Source organism: Pecten maximus, chromosome 13 (genome assembly GCF_902652985.1).
Source record: "Pecten maximus chromosome 13, xPecMax1.1, whole genome shotgun sequence".
NCBI classification, from domain to species: Eukaryota; Metazoa; Mollusca; class Bivalvia; order Pectinida; family Pectinidae; genus Pecten; species Pecten maximus.
In genome coordinates, this window is record NC_047027.1 from 33,711,777 (window position 1) to 33,736,307 (window position 24,531).

At 35.1% G+C, this 24,531-nt stretch overlaps 2 protein-coding genes across 2 annotated transcripts in view; one reads left to right on the forward strand and one right to left on the reverse strand.

The window, feature by feature from the left end:
- Positions 1-11,803, forward strand: part of LOC117340888 (centrosomal protein of 164 kDa-like) — a 62,511-nt gene extending 50,708 nt beyond the window's left edge. Inside the window, 6 exon segments of the mRNA XM_033902669.1 lie at positions 550-723; positions 1,630-1,759; positions 2,205-2,293; positions 2,580-2,655; positions 3,417-3,593; positions 8,095-11,803. Of these exon segments, the coding sequence (XP_033758560.1) occupies positions 550-723; positions 1,630-1,759; positions 2,205-2,293; positions 2,580-2,655; positions 3,417-3,593; positions 8,095-8,248 (800 nt within the window). The 3' untranslated portion in view covers positions 8,249-11,803.
- On the reverse strand, positions 8,125-23,189 carry LOC117340887. Its single transcript, XM_033902668.1, has 5 exons — positions 22,699-23,189; positions 21,722-21,809; positions 13,924-14,112; positions 13,212-13,440; positions 8,125-8,235 (listed from the first exon to the last, which is right to left on the reverse strand). The coding sequence occupies exons 1-4, from the start codon at positions 23,002-23,004 to the stop codon at positions 13,256-13,258; spliced, it is 768 nt and encodes a 255-aa protein (XP_033758559.1). The 5' UTR covers positions 23,005-23,189; the 3' UTR covers positions 8,125-8,235; positions 13,212-13,255.
- Between the last annotated feature and the right edge of the window lie 1,342 nt (positions 23,190-24,531).

The following is a 24,531-nucleotide window of genomic DNA, read 5'->3' on the forward strand; positions in this document are numbered from 1 at the left end:
GAAACTTATATTCACAAATGAATTTATCGATATTTATTCAATAACCTTTGTCTTGAAGTTTCAAAATATTGTAAAAAATTGTTTGAGTAACTATTATATTTTGAATGCCCGAATGTCAGTGTTCTTAAAGCTTCTATTTATGATATCCATCTCCTCTGTGTGAAAAGTGATGAAATTTTGGTAAGAGCTGTAGCTAATTTAATCAACGGAGAAAAATGGTAGGCAATTCGTAAGTGGTTTGATATAATCTTGATTTATTATCACATTTATTTCTGATCTAGTCTAACACTATAGTTTCATGAAGAATTCATTCATGAGAGAAAAATTCATGCTAATAGAAATAAAATGTCATTTTCGAAATGAAAATTTTTCGACCTTAACACAGGCATTTTTGTAATATTTTCAAACTCTTGATCTGGTTAAGGAAGATAGTTTTGGTGATTTTCACGGTTTGAAACAATATACTTGTGAGTATTCATGATAATTTCAGTTTGTTTTACTGAGTTGTAAATGCAAATGATCCTGATTATTAATGTTTTCGTTGTTCAGCATTGACAAAACAAAACAATCAGCACCAATCGCTGGGTCCGCTGACTGTGAAGGTCAAACAAGACGGAGATCCTATTGCTGCCTCACTCCAAAAAATCAACACAGAGCTCGCTCATATAATTACGAAGATTGGCACAAATAGTGCTCCCGGCACCCCTATGCTGGGGACCCAAGGTAAATAAGTAGGGAGTATCCTGTGAAAGCCATTATGGCAAAATCATTTCATTCGTTACTTTGTAATTAAGTCATGAAGTTATAGAAATCCAAAATCTTCAGTAGGTTTGGTTGTTTTATGTCGAGGCTAAGTTGTCACGCATGATTATTTCCAAAAATGGCCGCGGTGGCTGAGTGGTTAAGGTGTCCCTGACACTTTATCACTTGCCCTCCACCTCTGAGTTGCGAGTTCGAAACCTACGTGGGGCAGTTGCCAGGTACTGACCATAGGCCGGTGGTTTTTCTCATGGTACTCCAGCTTTCCTCCACCTACAAAACCTGGCACGTCCTTAAATGACCCTGGCTGTTAATAGGACGTTAACAAAACAAACCAAAACAAATCATTTTCAAAATAAGAAGTGTTTGTATATGTCAATTAGCTCTCGGCAAGTTTGGTTTTTATTATCAAATCTTGTTTTTACTCCTTTTAAGTAAATCATTTTCTGCTGAAAAATCATCCTCCCCTTACACATTGTTATCAAGTGTTGAGTTACTGCTGTGATTTTTTTTACTTTATATTCAGCTTTGACTTTTGTTTACTTAACAAGCAAATCATTCCATTTATATAACTCTCGGATGATAAGACATAAGGTATCCTCAAAATGCCCCAGGACCGCCCTAGAAAGCTAGGGCCACTTTGTGGCCCTCGACTTGATATTCCCCTATTAGCAAAAGGGTAGTTATCTTAAAAACCTGCATTACTCCATGGTTCAACCCCTAGAAGATTCCATCCTGGACTGAAATAAAGAAACATCCCCAAATCTTTACATGTGACGATCAAACCTCTACAGGGACTATGGCTAGTGATTTACACATGTTGTGTATATTTACTGTACGATATTTACTGTACAGTATTTACTATTTAAGGTTCGGGTGAAGGGAAAGCCTACAGTATACCGCTGTATACTCCTCCTCCTCAGTCGACCGGTGTGTACAGCTCAGCTGTTGTACCCCACGGCCAGCCAATACAGGCCTGGGCCCCTCCAAACCCATATCTGTAAGTACAGTACATTTATTACAGTCCAAAAAGTTTAGCGGATGATGAGTGTAGTAAATATTGACTGACCTGAGGATATTAATTTGCTTTTTAATGAGCGTTGATAAGGACTTTCATGGCCTTTATTAACATCTGCAGCCTTGTCCAGATTTGTGCCTGAAATATTTATAAGTTTTTCGACTGGTTTGTAAAGGACTCAGATCTTAAAATGCATTCAGCTCATTCATACAAGCTGGGGTTCTCTCTAACTTTGAAAGTACGGGATGACAAACAATGGAACTTTTCAGGATATCTGCTAAAGGTGGATTTAGATTGAATAATTGGAACTCTCAGAAACATAATTGAATTGAAATGAAGAAATTGAAAGAAATCTTTAACCTTCCTTGGTTTATAGTGGTGATGTTTTGGTATATATAATTGATTTTGAATATTTTACATTTGACAGAAACAGCCCAGCACACCATGTTGACTATGCGTCCCTTGTCATGTCAGCCGAGCAATCATTAGAACGAAAATGGAGGAAATATTTTGGAGGTAAGTAAATCTTGACGTTTGATAAATCTCTCGGTTTTTTTTTCTTCTTAAATGAGATTCAATTTTGACGATTTTAATTTGAAGCATACAAGCAACTTAATTAAATTTATAGACATGTTACCTCATGATTTTGAGTTAAACTGAAAAACTATGAAAATAAAATGAATTCTCAAAGTATAGATGCGCTACATTACAGTATGAAAGATTTTTGTCGTATTGTGAAGGTGGACTAACATAACAATACTTGTCCAATGTAATATATACGGTGAATTTTGCTCTGTTACAGACCGACGCCCTCCCCTTACTAGTGCTTCTTTACCACCAGGTGGTGCTCCAGTCGCCTTCGGTCATACCACAGTCAGGTAAGTGTTTAGTGTTGACATAAGATGGTTGTTGTCATATACAGATGATAGCTATTGTGTGGTTCTAAAGCGGCACCTGATAGGGGACATGTAGTGTTTTAATGAAACCCAGCATGTTTTTTATCTTTCTATTTATCCATATCTTCCAATTTTTGCATTAGGCCCTTTTTTTCAGACAATAAATGTTTGAGAATGTTGACGTTAACAAAGTTATTCATGATGGTATTAAGTTCAATTTGTGAACTTTGGTTAGACACATATTTTTTGCTCCATTTCTTTCAAAACATGCATATTCAAAGTCATTCTCATATCAGTTGGCTTGAAATTAGTTACATTTAACTTAATTTCAAGTTCTATACCGAGTCAATAGTAGCCATACCTGATTTGAAGAATGTGAGTGTGAGCCTGATCGTGAATAGGTGTCCTCTTGTCAAGTTAAGGAAGAAAACAAATGTGAGAAATATCAGTTGTGTTCCTAAATCTCAACCCACTATTGACATTGATCTTTCAAAATTGTTCATTACCCATGATTTACCAAATTGATTAAATTAGGAGGTTTGCCCACCTCCCCTGCTTCATATAAAAAATTGTTTAGATTTTTTCTGATTTTCCTGATGTCCCTTCAGGATTTTCTCATGTTCGACCCCAACTTCTCTGACGAGTCTACGGAGGAAACAGTTGTAGCTTTGATATTCATTTTTTTCTGTGTATTCAGGATTCTGAGTTACGGTAAATATGCATTGTTTTTCCTTTCCGTCCAGGGACCAGCTCCGACAATACAGAATGACGCTCCAGGAAAATTTGACAAGCAATCCGGCAAGTAGTGTGTCTACTCAGGATAAACTATCAGAACAGAAACGCTGGCTTCAGAAGTTCGGCCAGGACATCAGTTTTGGAACATCGTTCATCAAAGCGCCCGGCTCTGATGCTGGATCTGTGTATCCTTGATGGAATCTGTGTTTTAGAATCAAGCTCCAAACATCTGTCTCGAAAGTTCCAATTGTCATTATATCAAACTGATCTTTTTAGAATCAAACTCCAAATCTCTGCCCCTGAAATATTCATTTGGTAATTTTGGAAAAGCAGTACTTTTTTGTTCTTTTTGGATACATCATTTCTAAATTGAAACTTAATTTTAAGGAAAATCAAACGCTATTTGAATATATATATGGAGATTGTGTTGTCGGTGTTGTTTTTCACTTTTTTTGGAAAAAAAAAACGGATGCTTCACATATGCATGTGGTTATGTGTAAATTCCTTACGATAACATTATACAAGATATTTATATTTTACTGGAAAATTGATGAATATATTTTCAAAATTTGAATTTCAGTATTTGATAAGAAACACAAAGATGGCCAATATGTTATATTTTCAGTTCTGTTTTCTGAAGAAAACATCAAGAAAAAGGGGAAAAAAATTCATTTTAACATTTTGGAAAAATAACCTGACATTTTAATTTATTATTATTGTTTGTGATAAATTGTGATAAAATGTTATCCGAGATGTCTACTCCGTCCATGAAATGTTGATATATTGTTTGTTGAATGCTAACATTGCTGTCCTGCTGTGATAAGGAACAATTCTGGGTTTGCAGTCCTCCTACCAATAGATCACATTTATCTTATCTTATCTGTAAGTGATTAAATGTGCTCGAAATCACACTACACTCATTTTGAAATACTTTCAATGGGAGCTTATAGTTACAGATCTGATGTTAGCAAATATTTTACTGTTTATGTCTCAATTTGCCGCATTATAACTGACATACATAGCGATATGAATTTGCTGAAATAATGCAATGTGTTAATGTATGAGTTGTAAGTAAACAAGTGTTTTGCAACCAGGGATAGTTCTGGGACAAAAATGTTTGGTGGAATTTCAGGGTTTGGAAGAAATTTACTTTACTAGTATAATACAGTTCATTTTGAAAATTTCAGTAAGAATTTCACCAAAAATACGAGTGAAATTCTCAAATCTTGACCAGAATTGTCCCCGTGCAATGATACTTTTAAGGAAACCCAGATTTGTTTATATCTGTATTTTATAGATGAGATGATTGTGTGGTTACTTAAGCTTTTATTAATTGAATTAATTGCTGTATGCTAGCTGTTTTAACAACTGAAGAAGTAAATATTAATTTGTAATGTTTAGTATTTAGTGCTAATAGCTAAAACTAATTCTTCAGCTTGTCTTACCATATAGAACCATATAGACTGTCCTGTCTACTAACATGGAAGGGTCTATTGTGGTCTTGATAGGGGTAAGGTTTATGCAAGTTTTATTCAAATTCATTTATTGTTACTCTATGTTTTAGCTTATCTTAGCTAAAGACTTACGTGAGCTGAGATTTTATAAATGGCCTAAGAATCTTAAGACTTCAAATGTGCAACTCATATCTTAATTTTTCACAATTCATTGTTTTTATGTTTTTTTTCAAATTTGTGACATCTTGTATATAGATATGAGATTAAATTACGTAAGTAAATATTTGCAATAGTAAGAGAGAAAATGGCGTCTAATATCAGCTTTAATAGGTCCAGTGATAGAGGCCACGGAAAGTTCAGCTGTGTTTGGACTTACGAATCCTTACTACAACTTATTATTACACTTGGATAACAACATTTTCAGAAAATATGATTTTTTTTTTTTTACATTTTTCACCAAGATTGTGTCTCTGAGAATGATTCACTGCAACTGCAAAGTAACAAATAAATCTACACTTTCTACTCATTCAATATTAGTTTAATTATTAGTAACTTATTGTTTTATTTCGGTTTTTGATGATTTAATCATAATTGATTTTATCATACCGAGTATTTTATTGTATACCTATAAGCCTGACATTATCAGTAAACTGCTATGAAAGGAAACAGCACTAGGTACTTGTTCAACAGAAGTTTGCATGAACACATTATATTTATTTTGAGAGGTTTTAGGCTGGCCGGATTACCTGTGGAATGTGATGACAAACTGTGACGAAATTGTTTTGACGCTGTCATCTAGTTCACACGTGTAGGAGTGTTTGTTGGATGACAGACTGTCGAAATGCCAGTTATTTCTGACCCAGCAACTCGGCTCTTCCTCCTTCACCCTCCCCAATGACTTGCACAGTTACTATGTTTTAATTTATACACTTTTGCATATTTTATTTTTCATTTTGATATTCATTATTATTTATTTTGTTCTTTTTATTTTTTGTTGTTGTTGGCAATATTGATTTCCTTACGATCACAGAAAATATAGCAATGTTGAGAAGTAAAATTTGAAAAAAAAAAAAAAAAAAAAATTTAGATATCATTTTGCTCTCTTTGCATTCTGTTGTTAGTACACTCAGATTCAATCAATATTAATTTGATAAAAAACATTTACACTGAATTAAATTGAGGTGTCCTGCTGGTGTCTTGGCACTAGCTTCAATGAGGTAGCACTATCAAGTCTGCATTAGTTCTGCACTATCATAAAGAGACAAAACGCACATACCGTAGCCTCCAACAACACATACATATACTAAACACACGGATTTCACACACAGGGAAGCAGTACTTAAATATCATAGCTTCTGATAGAACATTTAACTATGTTTAACCTAAACCAAACTATATAACAATCTTCAATCCTCTGTGATATGTGAAGATGTATTTTTTGATGTAATATCAGTAATGCATGTAAGCCGACCAACATGGTAAGAGAAAAATCAACCACCTCCTTGGTGGTGAGACTGAGGTCCTCGGTTAGCTAGCCTTGTGCTCCCACTTTTTCATAATTTAGCTACTAGATGCTAGATTTTGCTTGATTAATTTTCGTTGAAGCCTTGTCAAATTAGTCTCTGTATGAAACTCATTGTAAGGTATCGTATAATACAGTGAAGCATTTTCTTCGAAGACTTTTATTTCAAGGATGAATCTGAAAACATATATGGCAATAATGAAAATCTTTGACTAAATGAAAAGTATCCATCCAAAGAAAATCGTCTGCACTGTTAACTTGTATATCTAAAGTGGAAATCTATTGAAAACCTGTGTAGACAGCTTATTTTGTGGGAAAAAAATACACAAAAAGTGTACATTGCCATGGCTAAAAGTTACATACTACTAGGTATGTACTGCTCATCGATTTGGAGTGACAGAGATCGAGGAACGTTTTAGGGTTTTTTTCTGTTGTGTTAATTATTTCTTGATATTAATGGGAATTTCTAACATTGCAGTAGAACCTTGTTATCCAGACATGATTGCTTTTTTCAGCATTTTGGAGCTGTAAAACTGCAATAGAAAATAGAAATACAAATAATCGGAAAAAAAAATGTTTTTATTTGCTTTTAGAATATTCGTCATTGTCTGAGAAAACAACTAACAAGATTCTACTACACATTACTAACTACCACACAATTCTATTTTTAAACTGTAAACATACTGATTTCTATTTTTAAACTGTAAACATACTGATTTCTATTTTTAAACTGTAAACATACTGATTTCTATTTGAAAACTGTGAACATACTTATTTATTTATAACTCATTTGCAAAGTGTTAGCACACTCAAACATACTGATTTCTATTTTCAAACTGTCTGTAAATTTACAGATTTCAGCTATAAGCTCATTTTAATACTGATTTTAATGCTAATTTATATTCTTCGGTAGTCTAAACTCGTAAACAAAATAGCAAAATTAAGATAACTGCTTGGTATACCATTACTTCTATGTTTTATGTGAACCTTTGAAGGATGATGTAAAATTTTACCGATGGAACAAGAGTGTGTTTATATCAGTATGTTTATATCTGTATGTTTACAGAAAGCTTCGTTATTTTATACCCATTTCTGAATGTGACTGTTCCTCGTGAATAATCAACATACAAATTTAATGTTCCCACAATAGACTCCAAAGGTCAGTTCAATAAAATGCCATCAGATACTATTCCATTGTCCTACAATAAGTCCACTTCCATTTTGATTGGATGATTAAGTGTAGTCTCCACTAGGATTTTAACATGTTAATATGGTTTGATAATGCAAACGCTTACTGCAGTATATGATTTGAAGATATATGTAAATACATTCTGGCAAAACGTGTATTAATTTACAAATACTTTACGCCTTTTTCACCAAAATGGCTGTTTCTGAGGAAGGGAATTTATCAGACAACATAATTGAAATAATACCATGATGTAGTTACGATATCTTCTGAGTTATTTTGTCCCTAACTTTACCAAGTTCATGATGATGTCCATGTAGGAATGCTTACATATTAATTCTATACGGTATAATGAGTAGTTTTAACAGTTCACTAACACCATGAAGTGAAACTAACCGAAAAAAAAAATCAACTGACACTTATGCACCACTCATTCGGTCTGTCCAATCACAGCTATCCTCACATGAGTAACAGTCACATGTTGTCATTTCCTGTTTTTGTTTGACCTTGACCCTCGTTCTCAGGAAGAGTGTTGGTGCTGGTTCAGTCTCCAGCTTGAACATGGCAGACCCAACAATTTCGTCGACACCGCAGAGACCTGCTCCTCCGGGCACAGCCCGACTTGAACTGGATGAGCATGATGAAATCCGCGTCCGACATCTCAACTTAAATATATAAAATGTAATATCATGTTTGTATAGTGACCTTATTGATATTAAAATAAACCAAAAGCTGTCTAGAAACAGGACTGAAAAAGAAAATAGCAAAATAACTAAAATTTTCAATAATTCAAAGAATCTCCTGGTTTCAAGACATATTTGATGCATATCTATTAAAACTTGAAGAACTTGAAGAGTCAATTCATAAAAAAGATAGTAATTTAATATCAACATTTTTCAGTGAGCCGCAATATCTCGGTAGGTAAAACATGGATATAAGCACACAAATCTAAATCTTTAACACCGGGAGTATGATAAGAGGTTGTGATTATTCAGTCATGAAGGGTATTCATTCATATAAGCTATTATCTTATTATTTCATTAGCTTTATGCTGTAAAGTGTTGTACATATTTCAACAGCAAGAGTTATGTAGAAATGTTTTATCTGGTTTGTTTGAAAGTGATGTATTGCTGCATCTAAAACTTGATAGATTTGCAAGTGATGCATTTGTACATTGAGAGAGGAAAACAATTCTGAGAGAGAGAGAGTGAGGGAGAGAGAGAGCGAGAGTCAGTAATCAGCATTAATACAATGGGTGCTGTTCCTATCCTTCCTCTTTTACATAATTATTATATAATAATGCATTCATCATCATTACCATGGAAGTACCTTCGCATCACCTTACCGCTGTTGTGAGGATGATATGAGTTTATACCAAGTTATCTGACGTAATAATCACCTAATGGAGGAGTTGATCCTGTTTTTCACAAGGAATTGATATCTTGTGCACAAAGAAGCCAACGAAATGACAAAGTGTTGTAAAACAGCGTTAGTATCTCTCATTGTGAAAACATTCTTGAAGCTATGAACTTGAGAATATTAGAGGCATGAAGAGAATATCCGAAGCATGAAATAACGTTGTTAGCTATATTAAACGTGCATCATGACTGAACATGCTCACTATTATTTATAGTAGAACCTGTCTATAAGGACTACCTGTCTAAATGGAGCAGTTTTCATAGATAGTCGTTATCTAATCTTTCACAGGAATTAATGTAAATATATCATAGCTAATTGAAGTGACTCGGAATGAATGAGAAGTCACTGATGTTAATGTAGCTTGTAACTTAAGGAATACTTTTTTGTTACGGTTGTATTTAGCCAAATGTATGTCGACATTGTGTAGATATCCATCATATATACTATATTCTTCCTAATGAGTGCAAGGTCATAGAATAGGAAGGGGTTCTTAATAAAACATACTTCGAGGTGGAAAAAACGGTTGAAAAGGAAATTGTTTGCAAATGGATCAGCTATATGCCATCTTTGGAACATTTTTGGCCCAGAAAAATCAGTCTTTATTGACATGTCATTGACGTAAGCAACCATTTAAGGCTTTGAATTAATTGATTGATAGGGACAGGTGCACTTATTAGAAAAAGTACAGTAATACCCTTTTTTGGTTTACAACAGAACAGTTTCTATTTCGTTGACATTTACTGTGATATTGATAGATTTATGAAGGGGATTTATGAAGGGGACTAACTCTTTATTCAAGGGGACTAACTCTTTAATCAAGGGGAAATAACTCTTTAATCAAGAGGAATAACTCTTTAGTCAAGGGGAATAACTCTTTACCAAGGGGAATTACTTCATACAGATATGCTCTAGAATCGAATTTCTAGTGTTAAATAAATTACGTCTATGTGTTTTAATTCAATGTATATGTTGGACCTCTTGTAAGTTTTGGTGGAATGATCTGTCATGTAAAACTCTATGGGATCTCAAGGTGGAATGATCTGTTATAAGGTGAAGTGATCTGTCATGTAAAACTCTATGGGATCTCAAGGTGGAATGATCTGTTATAAGGTGAATTGATCTGTCATATAAATCTCGATTGGATCTCAAGGTGGAATGATCTGTTATAAGGTGAATTGATCTGTCATATAAATCTCGATTGGATCTCAAGGTGGAATGATCTGTTATAAGGTGAAGTGATCTGTCATATAAAACTCTATGGGATCTCAAGGTGGAATGATCTGTTATAACGTGAAGTGATCTGTCATATAAATCTCAATTGGATCTCAAGGTGGAATGATCTGTTATAAGGTGAAGTGATCTGTCATATAAATCTCAATTGGATCTCGAGGTGGAATGATCTGTTATATACCTTTAAGGTTCATTGATCTGACGGTGAGATGTGTCATTAGAGACATTTTAAGCCTTTTACTTCGTGTCGACCTGTTGGTGTGATGTTTTCATGTTAATTAAATTCCGTAGACTTAGCAGCTATGTTTAATTGTATCCCAGCTCTCGGTGCTCAATCCAGCAAAACATGAATATTTCTTATATCATCTTCTATCCTGGAGTCATTTACTGTTGTAATAGAAAACAATGTCTTTACCATTACAAGAGATATAATCCACGATAGAATTGGCATAAACTAACATTTTTCTTGAATACTGAATAGTTTAAAATAGCACGAACAATAAATAAACTTAAGTCTGTGGTATTGAAGTTAGTTATTGTCAGAACTGGAGTATGACTCGTAAGGGGTGATAGAACGTAAGATACAAGTAAATTCTGGGGTCAAAGTTGAAGTGTACTAATTATACCTCATTATAAAATTACTTGGCATTATTTCTGTAAATAACCGGCCTATATATTTAATTATTTGATGATACGTCCAAATGATCAGGAAGTATTATCGGAACTGATTGTATGTGATGTTACTCTGACTGTGCCTGTTACTGTAAAAACGATCTAAACGTTAGCACTACCTCAAATTATTAAAATTTCAATAGTCTCATTGCATTTTATTTTTCAAATTAAGAAGAGATATGCAAAATGGCATAAGTAATGATTAAATTGTTTAAATTTTAATTCAAATGTTTTGCAAAAAGAAATCAGCAAAATGTATGTAAAATGTTTCTTCCAATATCGTGTAATAACGCTTATTTCATGTCCACGTGCGTGTTATTTTTAAAATATTGTTTATTCTTTTAAACTACTGCGTTTAAACTCCCTGATCTACATAATGTATGTTAAGAATAATACATTTTCTGGATTTTTGTTTGTTTCTTTCTGGTCTAAGCATGTGTCTTAAAGTTACGATTTTGGTTAAAAACAATATGAAATTAGTCTAATTGATAGACTTTTTCCAGCTACATCTGAAAGTACGTAATGTATCGAAATAACTACCAACACTATCTAAGATTGTCATGGATTACTTGTACACTTGTACATATGTGACGTTTTTTTGTATAAGAACACCCCCCCCCCCCCCTATATTTCAGATTAGTATAGTACGTTACATAACGAAAGACGAAATATTCTTAATGTTGCTTGAGTAATTTGAGCAGATGAACAAGTCTCAACGAACATGTTTGTTCTCTATTTGCTAGTCCATTATTGTATATACCGTAATTAAACTTCGTTCATCAGTCCATTGTATGATACTCATTGTCATCAACCTCGACATATTTTACTCAGTTTTATATGTGTAAACTATGCAATACCATTATCATATACTTTGTAATGTTATCAATAAAACGTATTTTTTGTAGAAAGGAATCATTGCTGTTGAGTTATTTATAGGAGGCGACTGAATTTGAGATTTCATCTCTTAACAGCTGTCCGCCCACAGACATTTGGGTAATAATAGATTACTCAAAAAATGACCCTACTGAAAAGCTGACACATAATGAATCGTTAAGTCTTTTGTGACTTCACGTAAATATCGATTTTTTTCCCAAAAATTAAAAATAAGGGATACTGTTTTCAAAATAATCTGTAAAGACCTATACTTGGTGTTTCATTATTATGTAATTTATAGCTATGTGAAGGAAATATATGAAAATGATTTAATTTGATCTTATCATTAAAGGCAATTTAAAATTAAAAAAAGGAAAAGGAATGATAATAAATGTGGGCGTTCCGGAAGCGTAAGCGTCTTCTCTTTGCCATGTTATACGACAGAAATATTAAGAAAATGCTTCATAACAATAGTGCCAAATTTACACTTTCAAATAAGTCTAATAATAGACACAGTACAAAACGAAAATAGAGCTACCTTCTGCTGAATCATCACAGGAGTTGTCTCTGTTGCAAGAGAACAAAGCCTGCAAATCCGAAAGGGAAGTACAAAAAGAGGTATAAGCAATGTTAAGGTAAGACAAAGCAAGGTTCAATGTCCCCGCTAACTATAGTAACGGTGACATTGACCCAAAACCTTGAAACTCAAACTTAACATATTATGATCATTGATCTCTGGATGAAGTCGCTAAAGCGCTGACAAATTTTGACATTATGTACATACAAGACGGAGAGGAAATCTTTAACTTCACTAAGGTAAAATGTTGTTTTGTATGCTGTATATAAGCAAGATAACTAGGGCCATGATATTGGGCCAGTAGTATTCTGGGATGAAGGGCTGCACATATATCTAGATGAGTGAATTTAGCCTACTCTTGTATTTAAATAAAGTGGAAAACAACTTAATAAATAACCTAGTAGATCAACCTTGAAATTGCTTTAGAAGAAGGTAAGTGATACAGGCCCATTTGCCCCCCCCCCCCCCCCCCCCCCCGACCGCCGAATACACCGGAAGGGGATAAATAAGAACTGTAGTTAAATCGGTTCATTAGAATTTGGACATGACGTGCCTTGTATATAAGGACTGTTTTTTGTTGTTTTTTTCTGCTATATTTCGCAGAAAAATCCAGGAAAGTTGATTACAATTCTTTCGACCATGTCGTCCTCGTTACACAACGTTGATCAAGGACGCGTGTCAAGTGACTGAGTTCAATATCAAGAGGGATCAGTCATTAGTTATAAGCATTAATATTGTTTCCTATTTTGTAACTACTCGAATGTAAAAATGTAAATTAGTTTCGACGGGCAACATATTTTTTCAAGGTCGGATTCTTTGTAAAATTCATATCAGCCAATCAGTTTTGGAAAAGAGCAATCTTCTACATACCTCCACAACATAGTCACTTAATGTCTCCTTTATATCCTAAATGTTCATAGCATTTCACAAACGAAATACCCTTTAAGAGAACACGAACAATCGTCTAGGAAAGCCCTATATATCATCACACAGTCAAAATCGACATCATTTATGACATCGGGATAAGCAGGCTTTCCGTTGCTCCATTGCCATTCTGCATCGGCAACTCTGAATGCTCCAATAAGCCAGTGTGCGAATTCTGTAACATAATATTAATGTAGAAAGACTGAGGTGATAATCGAAATTAGCTAACTGTTCAGTAAAATGTGTTATATTTTGAATTTTCTACCAATTTTCAACCGTACATTAGTACGTTTCAACATACTGATATCCTTCATTACGCGACGTCAAAATGCATTTCTTAAGTACGTGTATATTTGGGCAATAAAATGCTTACATCCCGTAGAACGTTTTTTTTTTGTTAGAATATAAGTATGTACATCACGTTCTGACCAAGATTTTGCTTTCAGAGAGTTTAAAATTTCAGCAACCTTTAATACAATTCGAGAAATTGAAGCAGAAGAGCAAAAATCAATTCTAGGTTAATTTATCCATAACTAATAAATACTAGTCAATTCATAGCAAATGTAAAATTTCACTATTATTTTTCAACGAAAAACGTATTTGCGCAAATGAACAGACGCGCAAATTACATTGGTTTTTATGTAATGAAAAAAATTACCGTGAACTCTCTTTGTTTCAGAAGAAATGATTTGGAGTTTCTTCTGCGTATCCAGAACAGCTAGTCTCCCAGAAAGTGATTCACAGAATAGGCTAGCATCTCGACTGATTTGGAGCACAGTATACATGCCGAAATATACACCATCAATTTCAACGAAGATAGCATTTATATTAAGGTAGCGTGCGGCAACTGTAAAGGAAATAGGAGAATACCATTTAGTGACACATAGCTGTATATATATATACACTGCCCTCCAAAAGTCCTGTTACAATTATAACGTAAAATAAGTTAATCTCGAAGTCTTTATTACTATTTGTTAGAATCATAACTCCTTGGATGTTTTTGTTCATGATTTCAAATGTTCATTTTTCAACAGTGCATATGTTTTGTTACAATGGAAATCTTCAAAATTCAACATTCCGGAAATTTCCCTCTTTGTTCAATATAAATTTCAAAAATGAATTTCTTACATTTTTTACCGTTAATCAGTTAAAACAATTACTTTTATTTGTGTCCGTAAAAAAACCCCCATATTTTTATTCATTCCCTCTCCCTGCAACTTCAAAGAAGTCAGGTATTTTTCAAATAATGTGCAATCGTCACTTACAAATGGAGTATCTTACGGATATTACAACATCTTTTCTCAAATTTTGTTGGATAGCCATTCAATTTAAACGTCCCAAGTGTAACAGAACTTTTGGAGGGCAGTGTATATGTTGGCATAAATGAAATTGAACTGACACGCAAAGAGTTACGTGCCCCTGGTGGGAAATGGACGGTGTTGACAGAGCTCCGGCGAACATGTGAATATTTTACGCAATCGGGAGTGCAGGTTTGGCATGAGGCTATTACTACGTATTACCTTACATTCGTACGTAATGACTTTCGATCTATGAGCCATTTCATTGCTTCTAATATGCAATAACTTGCATTTTCTTCACGCTCACGACTAATGCTCACTGCATACCTGTGTCCATTGAACCGTAAACCCGTACACGTACGTGAATACCTGTATAATGTATAATGTTATAGCGCGTGCCACGTACATTGTCTGAACTTGTTTTGTGTACGCATGCATACCACATATGTCTGCCCACCATCCTTCATCATCCAAGAGAGTCCTGTCATCTTCATCAACCCCATCACCGATACAAAGAGACAATAAAAACAGAAACAATTTTCATTTTCACTTATGTCTTCTCCGCTATCCAACAGCGTGATTGACTCATTTACTACTCCAATGGCCAGTGGTACCTCATCGCCAATCCCCCAAAATAGTGGCCAACTTCAGCCTGGCCTTCTCCAAAGACCTTTTCCCCGCCACTCCGGGGTCCGCTACTTTCCAAGCCGCCGACCCCGCGGGTGCCTCTCTGTCTGACATCGATGTCCAGAGAATTGCCATGGCAGTTCGTGTTCATATGATGAATGACATGCAATCTATTCAAAACAATATCCAAATGGCGGTCCATCAGCAAATTGCGCCCCTCCTCGATAAAGTCTCTCGTCTTGAGGCCGAGAACGAAGCGCTCCGTGTTCAGCTCGATGAGGTCGACCAGTATCAGAGGAGGACACTAGTCCGATTCTCCGACATTCCCGAACATGAGGGTGAGGATACTACCTCAATGATTCTTGAGGCTGCCCAGTCATGCGATGTTGACCTTCCTCCAACGGCCGTCGAAAGATCACACAGAGTCGGAAAACCGGATCCTAAGCGAAACAGGCCGCGCCAGATTATAGTCCCGTCTGACATCAGTTGACGCGGAAGTTCAATCTTCTGAAGACGTGTCGTAAATTCCGTACCAGTACGCCACCCAAGGATATCTCGGTCAACGAGGATCTGACTAAACACCGCGGAAAGTTAGCCTTTCTTTCACGGAATCTAGTTAAGACCAAAACACTTGACCAAACATGGACGACTAATGGTAAAGTCATGATAAAAGACAACACGTCCAAAGTTCACCAGATCCGCAGGGAAACTGAACTTGTGCCCTTCGGACATGTGATTGTCACCTAGTCAGTGCCAGAGTTCTGGCTGACACACCGACGTGACGTATAAAGTGTAAGATTCTTGTATGATGCCGAGAAACTACGTTTATGTGTTATAGTCCTACAATCGTGAAAGAAAAATCTACATCTACTGTGGTCTGCTATCGTCTTGATAAGTGAATTTCCGTACCAGTCTCTTTTATTTCCTCCTCCAACCTACACTTACTAGCGTTGAGAGTCTTGCAAATGCGATCCTAGTGATCCAACTCATTCCTTTTATAGTTTCTTTGGTATTTTAGTTTTCTTTGTATCAAGAAAACCTACCAACACATGTCTGTGTGTCCATTCATACCAAATATATCATATAACATATATCGTACCTTATACCTACTATACTATTTACATATTAAAATATATACATATAACTACGTAATAATAACTGTACATGTGAGTATGTGTGCAAATGTGAATATATGTGTATCATAATATATATATTATTTGCAAATAGTAACTTTTGTGTATTGGTTATTTGTGCAAATATACAATGTTGTAGCCCTTGCGAAGTACTTATATCTGGGCTCAGTGATATCTGGATATAAACTTGTAGTTACCAGATTTTAATTAGTTTTACTTTACCATTTAAGAACACTAGACTGCGTATACGTACTAAGCTCTTCACGTAGTTAATATGTAGTATTTGTTGAAATCGTTCATTCGTACAAATGTCTATATACCAGTGGCTATATATAAACATTGTATGGGTTTATATATTTGTATAGATATTTAATTTTGGTCATCATATAGCGTACAAGATACACCATTAGTAAACCTTATCCATGCTTTGATTCAGAGTACATGTAGTTATGTGTGAGTATGCTTGCACGCATGATTATACAATAGCGTTTATATAAATATCATTGATTCAATTGTTTTCAGACGAAATGTAGTTTTTTTTTTTTTTCGTCTGACCAATCAATTTGCGAATACCTTTAAGGATGGTCGAGCATCAATAATTTGCTGTTATTTATCTGGAGCGCGTTATGCATATCATCCAGTATTGACTGAATGAAATATAGTTAAATTATGCGGTAACTAAATGGATTGTAATTTGAGATACATACCTCTAGAATTCGGCAATTAATGCTCAACCACCTAGTAATGTAAATGTAATATCCTAGCACAGTTATATGTACAACGTATAGTATCTTATTATGTATCATTCCCCCTCATGCAATTGCAGGTCCCCTCTCCAAATCGTATGATGGAACCAATTTCCTTCATTTACGTATTCCGTATTATTTTACCCTCCTTCCCAACTGTATCCACCTTCTCCCTGTACAATAGTTACCTCCCCTGTCACATTTCTAACACGCAAACTGTTTATGCATTATTCATAAATACTAATCGTGCCGATTACTACATTTCTTACCCTATCCAGACACTAAATACACTCATACTTCTCTTAGGGCCATCCTCAGTAACCTGAATGAACCCTCCTGACCTACTTCAACCTCCTCACACCCTTGCTAACATTGTTATCTCTCGACAAGACGTTCTCGACGCAATACACTCTCTACACAGTCAACACCAGAAAGGCGGCTGGTCCTGACTTGATAAGTCCTCGATTGATAAAGGAAGCCGCCGATATTTTAAGTTACCCTCTACAACTATTGTTTAACCTTTCACTTACCTCATCTACATTTCCGTCTCCCTGGAAAAAAGCACATGTCACACCTGTTTTTAAAAAAAGATGACCCCTCTGTTATCAGTAACTACCGTCCAATATCTTTATTGTCTATTATTGGCAAATTAATGGAAAGATGTGTGTATAAATATGTCTACAATTTCCTTATCGATAAATCACTTCTAACCCCGTACCAATCTGGCTTCAGATCTGGTGATTCTACCATCAATCAACTTCTATCAATTTCCCACGATATTTTCTCTAATCTTGATAAGGGTAACGAAATCAGATTGATATTCTGTGACATAAGCAAGGCGTTTGACCGGGTTTGGCATCGAGGCCTACTATCCAAATTAAAATCTTTCGGAATAACTGGAAATCTCTCTTTATGGTTCTCAAATTATTTACGTAATCGTTGCCAAAGTGTAGTTATCAACGGTAAGCAATCCAACTAAGCCTATATTACAGCGGGTGTTCCGCAAGGTTCAATCCTAGGCCCACTACTTTTCTTAATTTTCATAATGACATTGTTAATAACATTAGCTGTGCCATAAAACTGTTTGCTGATGACACATCTCTGTATGTCATCGTTGAATCTCCACATCTTAGCGCTAACCTGTTAAATGATAACCTTAGTAAAATTAACGAATGGTCTAAAACATGGCTTGTTAACTTTAACCCTTCTAAAACTCTAACAATGATCGTAAGCAAAAAACCTAACAAACAGATCCACCCATCCCTATTCATGAATAATACCATACTTACGGAAGTCACTTCAAACACACATCTAGGTATCACACTCTCAGCTAACGGAAACTGGACTGATCATTTACAGCACATTATAAGTAAAGCCTCTAAAAAACTTGCTGTCCTTAGAAATCTCAAATTTAGCATTGATCGGAAATCCCTTCAAACTTTATACTGTTCATTTATTAGACCTTTACTAGAATATGGAGACATTGTCTGGGACAATATAACATTAGGCCAAAGTAAATTATTGGAAAGTGTACAACTTGAAGCTGCTAGGATCATTACCGGGGCTACAAAACTTACAAGTCACGACCGCCTATATTTAGAGTCTGGTTTAGATACTCTTGTTAACAGAAGAAGAAAACATAAAATTATTAAATTTCATCAGATGGTTCATGACCAATGTCCTACGTACTTAACAAACTTGCTTCCAGCTCGCCACTCCAATACCCACTCCTACAACACAAGAAGAGCCGACTCCTTCAAATTAATTCCCTGCCGAACTAATCTCTTCAAAGACTCTTTCCTTCCCTCTTCTGTTGTTCTGTGGAACGCACTCCCTGAGGTCATAAAAACTAACCCCTCTATTATTAATCTTTAAAAAATCCTCAATGCTGGCACTGAAACCGTACCCCTATATTACTATCGTTGTAAAACTAGACACAGTCAGATTCACCACGCACGACTCAGGATGCATTGTAGTTCTTTGAACAGTCATTTATATATACACAATCTAGTTAACAGTCCCCAGTGTTCATGCAACTTATCTGACGAAACTACAGAGCACTTCCTTCTTCACTGTCCAAACTACCAGCACATCAGAATTCAATGTTTTAGAAACTTACCTCCCGACTACAATGTTAACATTTTATTATATGGTAACCCTGATATGTCAGACCAGTATAACGAAAATATCTTTGATATTGTTCAAACATTTATTATACACTCTAAACGATTCTAGAGTCACTGGTACACGTCTAACATCACATTCTTATAATGTGTGCTTTTTATATGCGCAATATCTATACGTACCGAAAACACCATACGATTCCATACCGCAGACCTGGTTACCGATATAAGGTTATAAGGTTGTAATACAATTATTTCGGTTAATACATGTGCAAATATATTTATATATATATATATATTAACAAAATAATCCTATCGGTAAATCCATGTAACAGTTTCCTCTTCTCAACCCCACACGCTTTCCTCCCCTCCCCCGCACCCCCTCGCTACCTGTATTAATTAATGTAGTCCACTTTGTCAGTACCGTCATTTCGCCAATATGTTACAACTTATGGAGACAGATTAATATAAGTACACTGTACTTGTTTCTGAATCCGACCATTTTCATTTATGTTGCTGTACTACATGTTGTATTGAATCACAAATAAAATACAATTTAAACTAACTGACACGCATATTAAAGCTGACTTCTTTCATAATGGTATGCCATAATATGTTGTTGTTGTTGTTTTTTTTTTTTTTTTTTTTTCGTTTTTGTTTTTCAAGCGTCTTTTACGTTTAGCTTGAAGGTTGATGGAAGATGGTAGAAAAGACATTTTGTAATTTTTTGATTGAAAAGTCGATTTTACTGGATAGGTTCAGTCGAATTTATCATGACCAAACCAACAGAGGATACCGACGTTTATTACCGAGATTTTTAAGGGCTTCAAGCTTTTCCTGTATTTTCACTAATTTCACAATAAAAAATTCGTGAAATAAAATAATCTTTTACAAAATGTACTCTTATTTAGCGTATATCTAACAAAAATTTGACTTGTAATTTACTTTTACATGTGAACAATATCGATATAGAACGTCTAATACTACGAATAGCACCACTGCAATGTCAAAACCATAAAAATGATTTTAAAATGGCGGTTTATTTCGAAGTTGTCGCTAAGCATATGGCAGTCACATTGATATTACGGCTATTCAATAGAGAGGACCAGGGATATCGAAGAGATAGCGTAGATAATTATAACTCCTCGAGTGTCAAGGGGAGAGCGTAGGTGATCATAACTTCAGGAGTATCGGGGATATTATGATGCATTTTTTCTGGACACAATTTAAATTATCATTTTATTTTCAGAAATACAAACATCCGATAATAATTTCAAATTAAAAAAAAGTAATAAAAGAAATCAAGCAGCAGATGAATTGCTTTCTTAGTTTTGCACTAGAAGTTATATTTGAAATAACGATAATGTTTTTGCTGAATGATACAATGTATTTTAATTATTTGCAAGTTTAAACGCTTAAATCGGACTCTGTGTTCTTAAAATCAATATACCGACATTATTTCATTTGTATGTAATCATGGTTCGTAATTAGCTGATACCCCCTATAGCTGAAATTCTGATAATAAAATCTATAGGGAAAACCTAATGCAAAAAATCACCAACAAATAAATCTTATCTGGTTTCAAATGTACAATTAGATTTATCGATTGACAATTGAAGGATTGTTTCTGGTTGATAGAAGGCCATTAAGATCAGCAATATACTTATATAATATTGTGATTATCTGGAAAGTATTGATAATATATAATTGTCACACAAACTAACAAATAAATTAATAACAAGCGTTATAATGGTCATGACGAATGTCTGTGTATATATGAACGACAGATTGACTATCTTTGTTTAAATACAAATATAGAACTGAGACAAAAATACTTGTTGTAAAGCTTTTTTAATGAGATGTCATATGGGGATGTTCTCATATAATATGCAGTATATAGATATTCTATTTTCACAGTCTCAACGCTAATATTGTCAATATGCCGATAACATTTAATTAAAACTTACCAGTAACTGTGTGAGTAGGTAAACAATGGTTTCTGTAGGAGTATACATCTACATGTACTTGTTTAGGTATTGTTTCACTTCTGAAATAATTTACCATTGTCCAACTCACATGTTGACGAGTTTCGTTCTCGCGAATATATGAAATGGTACTATGCATTTGGTTTGGTTTGTTTTTGTTTAACGGCCTATTAACAGTCAGGTTCATATAAGGACGTGCCAGGTTTTGGAGGTGGAGGAAAGCCGGAATACCCGGAGAACAACCACTGGTCTACGGTCAGTACCTGGCAACTGCCCCACGTAGGTTTCGAACTCGTAACCCAGAGGTGGAGGGCTAGTGATAAAGTGTCGGGACACCTTAAACACTCGGCGACCGCGGCCCCTATGCAAGGAATTAATTATGTGTAAATGCATGCGTATGTTTGTGGTGGGAAGAAGGATGAACTCCATGCCCCTTAAAACAAACGTTCGCTATTTTACATATATGATGTTTTTTTAAAAATTATAAATGCACCTATTAATCTTAAACATTGCTGGGAAATGAATTAAAAACAAGTATAATTACCGCTGTCAGGAAAGCATGTCGATATGTTGTTTGACACGACACATGCATTTCCAGATGGGCATCTTTGGAGGCAGTATCTTCCGATCGACTTCGGTAAAATGAAAAAAAAAACCAGGTTATATCAAATTTTTTTTAAACAATTTCACCAATCTGTGTACTTAATCTTAAATACATTTTGATAACGATTGCCTTTGACCAATTCGCTCGCCCTAAAAAGCATTCTGTTGACAGCCTATGTAATAACACAAATTGACTACATTCTTATGCAAGTCATGAAGAATCAATACTATATATTATTTCTCGAAATGTAAGGAAACCTATATTCCTTTAAATTTATGAAGTATGTTTCAGGAGGACACTATGATATATATTATCTACAGAAAACAGAAAAAATTATATTAAAAGCGATAGATAGAATGCTATATTTGTGAAAACACAATCCTCTATAAATTAATGATTTAAAAAGCGAAAAATTAACTTAATCCCCAAAATTAAAAAAACAGCAAAATTTAAGAGATTACACCCTCGAAAATAAGTCATAGATTCCTGTATGGAAAATATCTTATAATTTGCATGAAAAAAGGTAATTAGGGTTTACCAATTATCAGCCCTGGTATTTTTATTATGAGAACAAATATCATTTTGAATTAAGTATCTTCCTTACATATCCATATCTATAGAGAAGGGTTGCTTATTTTTGGATGTGATGGTCATCGTTTCGGACCGAATTTTGAATTATTGTAAAATTCCATCGATATAAGCAGTACCAGTAATGCAGTTAAACACATCTTGGAAATGAAACGGTCTTGTGGTGGTAATAACGTCCACATATAATTTAATCAGATTGATGAAGTATCATAATCAGTTCATTTTAATCAGATTTATGAAATATCGTCTACAGTTGATTTTAATCAGATTGGTTTATGTTATATATGATATAAGCCGCAGTTTACTATCAACAGTATATTTTACAATACCTTGTGTGTTTGATTTCTCCTCAGGTAGATATGTGGGTCGGAATCACCGGAATGGTCCCTGCAATTGTTACTGAAGTAGAGACGGCACTCTAACAGTGATTTGCTGTAACGTAGAACTTCACAGTCCGAATAACGGACACACATCTTTTGACACTGTAAATATCCTATCGTGTTCAAAGATAAAAATGGCGCCATACATCTTACGTCTTTAGCGAAATCCAAGAATGACGAATCTATCTCCAAAGCTTTCACATTGGAGAAAAGTTGAATCAACGCTGGAATCAGAAATGTTCTCATAAGATTCATGTTGATGAGGAACGATAGACCTGGCACACCTCTCGCTAACTGATAAGTTATAACGTACTGGCGGCAGGCATCCCTCAAAAACAGTCAACATTAAATAAATCCTAATTGTAAGTGCGATCCCCTGTTCTCATAAAAGAACACTAAGTAAACATCATAAAGATGTATGGTAGTTATCACCTTTTTTAGTTTACCATCAACAAATTATATTGTACTGGTTCCATAACAAGGCAATGTCCACTTTTGTAATAGGATGCATGTTGAAAACATATACCGCAGGTATTAGCACGCGTTGTCGCGATTGACCAATTTATACCTGTCGGTAATTTATTACTCACATATGTAGGCGACAATCTCGATCTACCCTCCTAGACACAATCAATATCAACATCACAAAATCGAATCACAGCTTGCTAGATGTTGAATTAATTATTTGATATGCTTCGTTTACCAAGCCGCTGGAAAGAGGTCTTCATGACTTTTTTCTTATTTTTGGTTCTGTTTACCATACAACTAAATTCTTTTTCGAATAAAATTTTAGATGACGTTTATATTAGTCCGTTAAATCTCGTTTTGGGGACGTCACAGTGCTGCTGGAACCAATGAGCAACTGTATAACTGTTGAAGAAATGTAATATGCAGTTTCCGATGACCCTCACAGCCCTACTATTACCCTCACAGCCCTACTTTTACCCTCACAGTCCTACTATTACCCTCACATCTCCACTATTACCCTCACAACCCTAAAATAACCCCCACATCTCCACTATTACCTCCACATCTCCACTATTACCCTCACAGCCTTACTATTACCCTCACATTTCCACTATTACCCTCACATATCCATTATTACCCTCACATCTCCACTATTACCCTCACAGCCTTGCTATTACCCTCACATCTCCACTATTATCCTAACAGCCCTACTATTACCCTCACAGCCCTACTATTACCCTCACAGCCCTACTATTACCCTCATATATCCGCTATTACCCTCACAGCCCTACTATTACCCTCACATCTCCACTATTACCCTAACTGCCCTACTATTACCCTCAAATCTCCACTATTACCCTCACAGCCCTACTATTACCCCACATATCCACTACTACCCTCACAACCCTACTTTTACCCTCACAGCCCTACTATTACTCTCACAGTCCTACTATTACCCTCACATATCCGCTATTACCCTCACAGCCCTACTATTACCCTCACATCTCCACTATTACCCTCACAGCCCTACTATTACCCTCACATCTCCACTATTATCCTCACAGCCCTACTATTACCCCGCATATCTACTATTACCCTCACAACCCTACTTTTACCCTCACAGCCCTACTATTACTCTCACAGTCCTACTTTTACCCTCACAGCCCTACTATTACTCTCACAGCCCTACTTTTACCCTCACAGCCCTACTATTACCCTCACATCTCCACTATTACCCACAACAAGAAGAGATAAACACAATTCTGCTGATCTAAAGCAGTATGTGTTGCATCAGACTTTACAATACACTCATAT